We start from the raw sequence: 10873 nt of genomic DNA, 5'->3' as shown, positions 1-10873 counted from the left end.
ATCTGATGAGAGAGAAAGCGTCGAGATGAGAGAGACGGGAGAATCCGTCTGGTGAAAAAAAAAAATTACATGGACCATAAGCATCCACGTAGTGAGTGCATTGTGTGCACCCACTACAGTGGATGCTATGTAGCAGCTCTCAAATTATAAAAATGCATGGGGTTTGGCTTGGGTCTGATTTCTATTAGAATTTGATTCGTTTGCCGATATCATGTGACATACAAGTGTCACATAACAGAACTCAAAAGATAACATATTGTACGTCTAATGAGTCCAATTTCAACATGAACTAGACCGAGTAGCCCAAATCTACACTAAAAGAAAAACGAACATTTATGACAGATTATTTATGATGAGAATAATTATTTGTGACAAAAACATACTCATTTTAGTAGAAAATAGTCATTTAAAAATAACTGATTACAAATAAGCAGTTTTCTTGTAGTGCTAATTCAATAAAAGATTTGTAAAACTAGCCAAATGAGAAATAAAAGAATATGGCACGGGATTAATATTTAGATCCTCCTTCGATCCCACATCGAGTTAATTAATTACCATTGATAATATTTATACAAATTAATTAAGAATGAAGTGCATGGTCCTATAGCTTGTCAAGAGTCTACCTTCACATGACTAGAAAAAACTGCCCTAGATGCAATAATATTGTTCCGTTCTGTGTAAAGTGTAAAAAGACTTTGGCATGATGTAAAACTTACTCCAACTTGGCTTAGTGAGAAGAACCAACCATGATGTTACACAGCACAAATGTAGAAAAAAAAAACAAAAAAAAAAAGAGTAAAGAAGCGACAAGCGTGGGCATGGTTTCATACATCCTAGCCACAAAGGAGCATCATTGTAATTTCAAGCCCTCCTGTACACCCATTATATAGCATCAAAACAAGAGAAGAGAATACAGAGAGAGAGAGAGAGAGAGAGAGACGCAGAGAGAGTGAGATGGAGATGGAGATGGAGATGGAGACAGAGAACGCAAACGATGTATACAGAGAGTGTCTGAGAAACCATGCAGCCAGCCTCGGTAGCTATGCCACAGACGGCTGTGGAGAGTTCACCCTCGACGACTCCTCTCCAGGCTGCCTACAATGCGCAGCATGCGGCTGTCACCGCAACTTCCACCGGAAGGTCACGTACGTACCCACCCATGTGAGAGGAGGAGGAGCGAGCTATAGCAGCCGCGGTGGCCGAGAAGTCCCAGAAACCACGGCCGAGCTCATGGATTACACCGGCGGCGGACGGCAGGCGGTGATGGTGGAGTCGGGTGAAGCTGCAGAGAGAAACTTCAGCAAGAAGAGGTTCAGGACCAAGTTTACACAGGATCAGAAGGAGAAGATGCTGGCTTTTGCAGAGAAGTTGGAGTGGAAACTGCAGAGAAAGGATCTGGACGATGAGATTGAGAGGTTCTGCAGGGGAGTTGGGGTGAGCAGGCAGGTCTTCAAAGTGTGGATGCATAACCACAAAAACGCTTCCTCCTCGTCTTCCGCATCTACAGGCAATGCCTCATCCCTTACCCAGTAGAACTACTAGTGCTCCTCCGGGGTCGACAGACGTACTAGTGGGAAAGAAGTTTAAGTGAATAATTTTATTTTTATTTTATTCTATTTGATTTTAGGGGAATATATATACTTTCACCCTTAAATTAATATTACCTTTTTTTTTTTTTGTTAATTTGCACTCTCAAATTATTAAAATAGCAATTTAATTTTCACATTCGGCTTAGATCTGACTGTTAAAATTGATAAAAATAAAATAAAATATCTATTATTATCTTCTTCCTATCTTCGTGATGATGAGATGAGAAATTATCAAAACGACAATAATTTATTAAGTAGATTACCATAATCAGTTTTAATAGTGAAAAAGTTTGTGTCAATTTGAATGTAAGATATTCATGTTTTGTTTAATTTTTATTCATGTATTCTTAATTAATCCATCATTTTTGTTTTCTTAGTAATAATTTAGTATGTTTGGTTAATGTAACTTTTCCTCATCTTCTAAGATCGATGCAGGCGCTATGTGTTAGTTCTTTTCCTTCTTTTCCACAATTTTAAACAGTACGTTTCCAAGCCCAAAAATATATAAGTCTTGTATATATAATAGACGAGTCAATATGACATGAAGGAAATTAGACGGAGTATTTTTGGTGGGCTAGCTAATTAAACACTTGTGTCCATTAGGGTTTTCAAAATGCCACTTCATAAAAAATATTAGGATTTTTTTTTTTTTTTAATTTGGAGATTTCAATCTGATTTGAATTTTAAATTTCTCGTAACCGTCTTTCTATTTATGTATGTATATATATATATATACACACTTAAAATGTACTACTCGTGGAATGCTATTTTTCAACTAGTCATGATGAGGTCAAATTTATCCATGATGGAGTTGAAGACATCTGACTTTGTTTGTTCAATAATTGACTTGTAATATTTGAAAGACTTGGCTGAGTGAAATGGGGCAAAATACCATTTTGGACATATATATATATATATATATATATATGTATATATGTATGTATATCATTACTATACTAGCTAGCAGCATTAACTTATTGAAAGCATCCAAGACAATATGCATTGTACAAGTGATTGAAAAGACATTGTCATGGCTTATTATATATAAGAGTAGTCGTGTATGTTTTAATGAAAAGTAATGCTACATACAGTCATAGAATATGCAAGCGCCGTGTAATCGTTTTAAAAAATAGTACTGTAGTCTACTATTAAAAAAATTAGTTTTTTTTCGTGTGAATTTCGTATTTACTCACTTTTTATAAAAAGATTGCGCATGCTTACGCATTCCACGATTGTAAATATTATTTCTCTTCAAAGAAACATGAACTAGATATCTACTCTAATACTACATTTTGGGTAATTCTATATGCTAATTTTGTCTCTAAAGACTAAAACTTTGTGAAACTTTTAGTTTTGAAAAGTTGTTTTAAGTTTAATAAACATATAATATTTGAAGTGCTTTTATAGATAGTTGTTATGCTTGTTTGGTAAAATTTAAAAAAAAAATGCTTCAATATGCTTGAAAATCACACACCATATATATATAAGTTCTCCTATTACCCTTTTTAAAATGTATCAAATTGAAGTTTTGGTCTAAAATTACTTTTTGTAAAATTTACCTAACAAAAGGTACTTTTAAGTTTTAAGTCTAGAAGTGCTTCTTGCCCTCTTAAATCTATTAAATACAATATAAAACAGGCACAATCACACAATCCTTGATATTCAACTATAGTCACCAAAGCCTCTACTTGGCACAACATCAAAGAAGAAAGAGGAAGCAAATTTGCATTTGTGGTTTAAATGGTTCTAAATATGATAAATGACATTTATTAGTGTAAAATGATTATAGCTATTTTTTCAAAGGACATCATAACCTTTGTCTAAAGGGGAGAAAGAGAATCGAGTTACATCTTCAAGGGGGAAGATAATCGATAGCTAATTGATATAGAAGAAATTGCTTAAGCCACGGACATGAATAATACATAAACAGTATTTAAATGTTGCCTTCTGTGTTACTTTTCCATGCAAGTTCTCCGTGTTTATAAGATCACAATTTTAAATTGAATAATACTTGTATAGACAAGCAATAACAGAATTAGATATGTATAAAGCTCGATCAATGAACGTCGAATGAATAAGATGAATATATATATACACACACGTACACAATAAGTTAGGGGTTTTGAAAAATATAGTTAACATAATTTTACATTAAGAGTACTCTAAAGTTTTAACAGTTTTTGACACTCTTGAAGAACATTAATTATTATTGGAGCGTGAGGATAGGATCAAGTACCCAGAACCAAAAATCTTAGAGAGAGAAGCTCTAACTTCTCTCTAAAAACACTTCAATCCTGAACCTAGCTTGAGGGGGGTGGGAGCCTGACCTCCCTCTTGTCCAGTCTTTCACTCAGTTAAAAACACTTCTTTTCCTCTCTTTTGTCAAGCTTGTGTTTGGTTTTGTTTTTGTTGTGTTTTTTTAGGTCTAATAATGGAGGAACACTTATATGGGATTCAGATCCCTATCCGGCATGCACCCAATCCCACAGTGGAAACCAGCTACTGGAGAACACGGATCTGGAACAAACCCACGGCGTTTCGTTTCGCCCGAGCAGATCGGAGAAGTGGCGTCGGCCGCCTGCGCGTCCTTTGTTTCTGCCTGAACATATCGGAGCCACCCGGAAAGGGTGGGCATGGATAGCGAGTGGGTGAGCGAGGAGCGGTGGAGGGGGCAACTCGAAGCCGGTGGAGGAAACAAGTGGCGGTTGAGGTGTTGGGGGAGGGGGCCATGGGCGAAAGCAACGCATGAGAAAGCAGCAAAAAAAAAAAAAAAAAGAAGAAGAAGAATAAGGGGGCGGCGGGAGAGGAATGAGATGTAGCCCTAAGCGCAGTGTTTTTTCCTCAGTGTTTTATTTTTGATGTATTTTTAATTTTGGTGTTTGTTTTCTTAATAATAAAAAGAAATAAACTATTGGACTTGGTGTCCAATAGCAGGAGAGTCTCGTTCCTCCTTTGGGAGGAATCGGAAAGATAGTAATCATTCTCTTGGGAGGATGAAGATAGTACTTCTCTTCTTTGGAAGAGGGGGCGTTTAATTCTATTTTACAAAGCGTTCATCTCTGTTAGGAGATAGTTTTTTGAAAGTTAAGATAATATCCATCACAAAAAAATGTGTGGGGGTGTCCTAGAGCAGATTGTGTTAGTTTGGCTTGTAGTCTAGATTTTTCTTGTATTAATAAGTCACAACTATAATTTCAATTCATTAAATAAAATGAAATCTAGTTCCATAATATATATATATATATATATATATTATTCGAGCGTGACACCATTTGATATTAATATTGCAGCTTCTTAAGTCTTTCAAAGATGGGATGAATAAAATCTTCAAAAGAGTTAAAGAATTAATTTTTCTAAATAGTTTATAGTGATGATATTCTTTTGTTTCAATATTTGTTATGCATGCATGTTCTTGAAACAAAAGAAAATATAAAAACACCTTGACCTATGCCGGAGCAATGATGACATTTAATTCCCCCCCTCTTTCAATGCGATTATCTAGGATCGAATCCTAGTTATCTCAGCCTCTTTTTTCTAAAAGGAAATAAAAAATAAAAAAGTGGCTTAAAATGACTAATTAGGTGCCATAATGCGCGCTATTAGAACTGATAGGGAATGATAAGGACCCTTACATAATTTTATGTTACAAAATGACATGTGAGGGTCATGTGGACCTACCTGCCTGCCCTTTTTTTTTTTTATAAGTAACAGATAAATTTTATAAATTAAAATGAAATAGAGATAACCCGTGTACACGAGGTATGCCAAAAAACACCTAAATACATTCTATGAACGGTAAATTAAATTAAGAAGTCATTCACATTGTTCTCATTATCTGTCCATTTTATTGGTCAAATATGAACATATTAATGGTTCAAATTGATATATATATATATACACATAACAAATTTTCAATCATTTAATACCGCTTGATGGTGAGAAAATGATAGTAAAATTGATAATAAATAGCATTAGTCTTTGTGATCGGTACATGAAAGTGCAATATATTGCAATCAAATAATGCAAATCTTATAGGAATAGGCCAACACAATTTAAACCCATTAAAATTCAGTAGCTAATTCCAAACAGGGCAGCAGATTCCTTTAAAGACGAGCAACTTTGTCATGTGAATTTTCGTGAGACAGTAAGAAAGTGAGTTCAAAAGCAGAGTTTATGGACACTCTGCTCAACAAACACTACTAGAAAAGGATTGAATATAGCATTAGCTTATGGTATCCTATTTCTAACAACCATAGGCACCAAACTTCTGCAGAGAAACACAAACACCAGTCAATGGTGCTATTAATATTCTGATTTTCGTTCTTTTCTTGATTTTTCGAAGCATTACCAAAGAAATCATGCCACAGAGTGAAATGGATACAATCATATTAGAAAAACAAACATTCAATCAAGCAATAACGGTTGACCAATCTGCGTCAATGCCAACGACTACTTTATGGCCAATACAACAAAGTCTTACACAAGATACCACCAGTAGTCCTACATTAACTACTTGTGTCTCATATCCATACCTTGTCTCATATCACTTTGCAAGCATCATCCTCACAAATTCCTCGTAGTTCACCTGACCATCGCCGTCTGTATCTGCTTCGCGTATCATCTCATCCACTTCTTCATCTGTCAGCTTTTCTCCAAGATTTGTCATTACATGTCGAAGCTGAAAAATTACAAAACCATTAACACTTAAGTTAGAAAACAGATCTCAAAAGCAGTATAGAACCAATAGCTGAAAGGGAGCAGTTACACCGCAAATCGAAAATTGTTTTAATCATGTCTAATCCTCCTCCATACAACGTTGAAAACAGCATCAGAGAGAGAAGCCAATATGTTTTAATTACCTCTGCAGCAGAAATATAGCCATTCTGATCCTTATCGAACACCTTGAAAGCCTCTTTGAGTTCTTCCTCAGAATCAGTATCCTTGAAGGAGAAAAGGAAAGTGAATACAACCATGTATGTTTTTAATTACACAAACCAACAGTTTGAAAAAAGTCGAATAAAAATTTCTTTCACATCCAAAAATAAGGAAAAGAAAATGTGCTAGAAAATACGCCCAAGCGGGCAGAGTACAATATGAATTTTTTTAGCTCCATATATTCAATGAGTTTGGCATGGCAAAGCAAAATAAAGGGCTGAATTGAGCAGACAATAAAAGGTTGTTGCCGTTATTTAGGAATAAAACTAATAGGATTTCACAAATCTAGCATCAGCTAAGTAATTTTCAACCAATAGTCTGACGCATAGGCAGATAAATAAAAAATAGAAACAAGTATCGCATCTACATTTCCACTCTAAAATTTCAAACAAGATAGTTATGGAGAAAATTCCCAGTCACAGCTAACCAACTGACCAAAACATGGACAGATGATAAATAAGATGAAAATGCAGCATATCGATTGGAAAGACATCAATCGTGAGTTTACCACAGAAATCTCATCCCAGGAAGGGAAACTGAATTAAATTGTAGCAAGCACCATAAAGTAAGAGTCAAGTGGTCTCTGAAATGAGCAGTATAACATTAACATAAATAGAATTGGCTGACCTTCATTTTCCGTGCCATCAAATTTAGAAACTCAGCGAAATCAATGGTGCCATTTTGATCAGCATCAACTTCACTGATCATATCCTGCAGTTCAGCTTCAGTAGGATTTTGCCCCAAAGATCTCATGACTGTTCCCAACTCTTTTGTTGTAATGCAGCCTACAGAAGCAAATCATCAGAACCAAGGTCTCCTCTTTTAAAATTATCGTTTATGTCATTTTTCAACTCAAATGCTAGGTGTTAGATAAGAGAAATCACCCAACAAGGGAGAAGAAATACCTTATATCCCACTGTCACAAATCTATTCGAGGCCTTTTATGTTTCAGAGAAATCTGGGGAATTTTACAATCACGATGCCAAGGCCAGAAAAAAAGAAAGAAAAAGAAAAAGATAGAGAGCCTGTGACAAAAAGGATCTGCACAATTCTCAACACTATAACACAAATGACCTGCATGTGCTCCTTTTGGAATGGCTCGCTACATATTCTTTTATATAAATCGGCAGATGCTCCCATCCGTTATTTTCAGCAATCTTATGGTCATTCACTATTGGTATAACAGTAGACACTCAGGAACAAGTGATTATAATGCAAAACGTAACATCTCAATAAACAATATTCTTTTTTTTTTTACAAGTAAACAATATCCTATACCAAGAGCAGGTGAATTTCCATGTTTATATAGATGCAAGATTTGTCTCAAGTTCTATACTAAAACATCAGTGGGCTAATAGCCTTGGGGCCAGTTTGTAAAGCGTACAGCTTTTAACTAATGCAAAAAACTCAGCAGCTCTGAGTAAAACCTTGGACTGCTTTATAAAATTGTCAAAAATCTAGAAGTCCTTGGTTTACTCATGGAGATTTGCAAGTAGCTTCTACTTTTTAAATGTTCAAGCACCCATGGAAAAAGCCCACCAAAAACCAGTGTTTCTGATTCTTGGATTACTCCTCCAAAGTAGCTTAGGAAAATTGGTGAAAATCTAAACCATCTTTGGCTTACGAAAATTTGATGCAAGCAGCTTCTGCTTTTCAAAAGCCTCACAAAGGGTTGCTTCTCAAAAATGGCATCACAATTTTTTTTTTTAATTGGCACTGGGTGTCCGGGAACAACTTCCTGACTAATCCCGGGGGTACACAGGCCCTTAGTAAGGAGTTTCCTGCAAGTATCATGTGGTAATTTAAGGGAAAAAATCTCTCAGTTTGATGGCCCCTAGAGATTGTTTGCACCCGATGGGATTCAAATCTTGGATCTTGGAGGGAGCATACCACCAAGACCAAGGCCACTTAAGCCAACCCCTAGGGGTTAAAAATGGCATCACAAATTAATGAAAAAGATAAAAATATTTGGATTTCTAAATGTGAGTAGCATTTTCTTTTCTAAACTAGATCACCCTTAGCAATGCTTGGACTGTTTCTCAATAGCCAAATAACTTCGTGTTAATAAAAGATGTTTCAGCTATTGGCCAATTTTATGAAGCGGCTATGCTTTTTAAAATGAAACACACTCGGAAAGTCCAGCCAAGAAGCAACACTTCGGCTGCTTCTCAATAGCCATTTAAAAGCTGAAACACCCTTGAAAACCAAAAGGCAACGCTTGGGCTGCATCTTAAAAGCAATTTATAATGCAAAAGCTACTTCCCAAAATTGATTAAAAAAAAAAAACTGAAATACTCTTTTCTAAACGCAAAGTAGCTTCTGGCTTTTTAAAACTGAATCGCCCAAGGAAAAGCCCCGTCAAGAAGCAACTTTATAATACATGATAGAAATCTTCAAAAGTCGCCTAAAAAGTAGCAGCCGTTTCAAAATGTGGTGGCGTTAAAAAACAAAGCAAGATTAAAAGTAGCAGCCGTTTCATAATTTTTGTAGACATGACATTTTAGATTGTCTTTAGGAAATGTGTAGGAAAAGAATGAGCAAAAATGTTATTCTAAAGCCTCTATACTACACACAACTGAAATAATTTAATTTGGAAGATAAATTTTAAAATTTAAATCTTACAAATAAAATCTTAACATTTAAGTGATGGTGTGTGGTATAGAATGAGTGATGAGTATGAAGCAAGATTAAAAAGTTTTCAATACAGATTAACAAAATTAGATTCTTACAGAAAACAAGTCCAGAAAAAGACAAGAACACATCATAATTTGAATGATGAGTAACAGCACTGGGGAAAAATTAGCCAATTCTAAAGGTGTAGCCACAGACAGATGTGAGTTTCGTTTCCTCGAGGTAAGAAACTTCGCAAGACAATTGAAAAAAATTACATGAAGATGAGAGTTGAATGATAAACAATGGTCAGAGAACAAAGACTACGAGTCCAATACATTCAAATAAGAGCGGTGAGTACCATTTGACCGCTAGGCCAAATTAGTTTATTTTTTATTTTTTATTTTTTTTATCCATATTTTTTTATTATTTTAAAATATTTTTAACAAATATAAAAAAAAATATCTATACAACGACAGTCATTTCTTTAACGATGAAGTAAATAAAAAAATTTTAAAAAAATTAAAATACATAATATATCAAAATGAGGTCACAAATTGAGCGGCGAAAGTAGCATTTTTCTTCGAATAAACAGCCGGAAAATTATAAACTAAAAAGAGAGATGGAGGGAGAAAAAAGGAATAAGTTCTAGAGCGTAAGAAAATATACAAGATCCAAGTAAGTCATGATCTCCTCTGGTATTGTAATACGACTTCGATTTGCAAATGGAAAGAGATAAGAAACGGAGAGAGAGAGAGAGAGAGAGAGAGAGAGAAGACCATCGCCATCCTTATCGAAGAGGCTGAAAGCTTCTTTGAACTCAGCGATCTGCTCCTCCGTGAGCTGCTCCGCCATCTCAAAATCAGAAGTCTGGTCCGGTCTTTGTGTGTCCGGTCTTTGTGTGTGTATAAGAAAAGAACGAATGATCAAGACCGAGAGACGGGTTTTTGTAGAGGTGTTGACCGTAATCTACACGTAAATCCGCGCTGTCCGTACTTGTGATTTTTGGGAAGGAAAATGCTAGAACAACTTCCAAATAATGTTTATTTATATATATTTTTTATTTTCTTAATAATTAAAGAAATGATTTTTTTTACAGTTAAAGAAGTAATTATTAGTGAATTTATATTTTTTTTTTACTTTTTCTAAATGATTAAGGCCTCATCTTCACAAATTTTTTTACTGTTCATCTCATTTTATCGTTATAATTTTTTTAAATTTTTATATAAAATAAAATAAACAATTCAACTTTTTGAAATTTTAAAATAAAAATAATATTAAAAAAATATTTTAATAATATTTTATTTAACTTTTAACTTTAGATTTCATTTAGATTCAGAAAGTGTTTTATCTAATCTCATCTCATCATTACAACTTTATTAAATTTTCACACAAAATATAATAAACAATTCAATTTTTTTAAATCTCAATTCAATTTTTTCAAATTCAAAAATAATAATAATATTCTAATAATATATTTTTTTTAATTTTTCATATTTTATTTAAAATTATCTCATCTCATTTATAAATCCAAACTAGATCTTAAAGTATTTATATATCAATTCATCTTATTTAAAAAAACAAACAAAGTCTCAAAATATTTAAAAACTGCTTAAAAGAAAGGACGTTAGGGGTGCACACACCAAATGTGGACTCCAAATATTCAAACTAGTGCAAATTATTATTTTTTTTTTTTTTAAATTTTTAAACATTCTTAATCATTAAGAAAAAATTAAAAT

The 10873-nt window shown here is 34.1% G+C and overlaps 2 protein-coding genes across 2 annotated transcripts; one reads left to right on the top strand and one right to left on the bottom strand.

The window, feature by feature from the left end:
* The first annotated feature begins 831 nt into the window (after positions 1-831).
* Positions 832-1658, top strand: LOC108993100 (zinc-finger homeodomain protein 11-like). The gene has a single exon (XM_018967864.2). It carries the CDS (start codon positions 955-957, stop codon positions 1531-1533), a length of 579 nt encoding a protein of 192 aa, XP_018823409.1. The 5' UTR covers positions 832-954; the 3' UTR covers positions 1534-1658.
* Positions 1659-5857: 4199 nt separating this feature from the next.
* LOC108993157 (calmodulin) lies at positions 5858-10153 on the bottom strand. Its single transcript, XM_018967945.2, has 4 exons — positions 9914-10153; positions 7152-7309; positions 6449-6529; positions 5858-6267 (listed from the first exon to the last, which is right to left on the bottom strand). The coding sequence occupies exons 1-4, from the start codon at positions 9987-9989 to the stop codon at positions 6133-6135; spliced, it is 450 nt and encodes a 149-aa protein (XP_018823490.1). The 5' UTR covers positions 9990-10153; the 3' UTR covers positions 5858-6132.
* Between the last annotated feature and the right edge of the window lie 720 nt (positions 10154-10873).

Source organism: Juglans regia, chromosome 15 (genome assembly GCF_001411555.2).
Source record: "Juglans regia cultivar Chandler chromosome 15, Walnut 2.0, whole genome shotgun sequence".
Taxonomy (NCBI): Eukaryota; Viridiplantae; Streptophyta; class Magnoliopsida; order Fagales; family Juglandaceae; genus Juglans; species Juglans regia.
The sequence above is the reverse complement of the archived record's forward strand: the minus strand, read 5'-3'. Positions and strand labels throughout refer to the sequence as shown.

Bases quoted from the DNA above. Each gene is read 5' to 3' on its own strand.
- LOC108993100 (XM_018967864.2), top strand. From the start codon at position 955: ATGGAGATGGAGATGGAGATGGAGACAGAGAACGCAAACGATGTATAC.
- LOC108993157 (XM_018967945.2), bottom strand. From the start codon at position 9,989: ATGGCGGAGCAGCTCACGGAGGAGCAGATCGCTGAGTTCAAAGAAGCT. The intron at 7,310-9,913 runs GTCTTCTCTCTC...TTGCTTCTGTAG, and splicing joins CTTCGATAAGGATGGCGATG to GCTGCATTACAACAAAAGAG. The intron at 6,530-7,151 runs GTCAGCCAATTC...TTCTCCTTCAAG, and splicing joins TGATGGCACGGAAAATGAAG to GATACTGATTCTGAGGAAGA.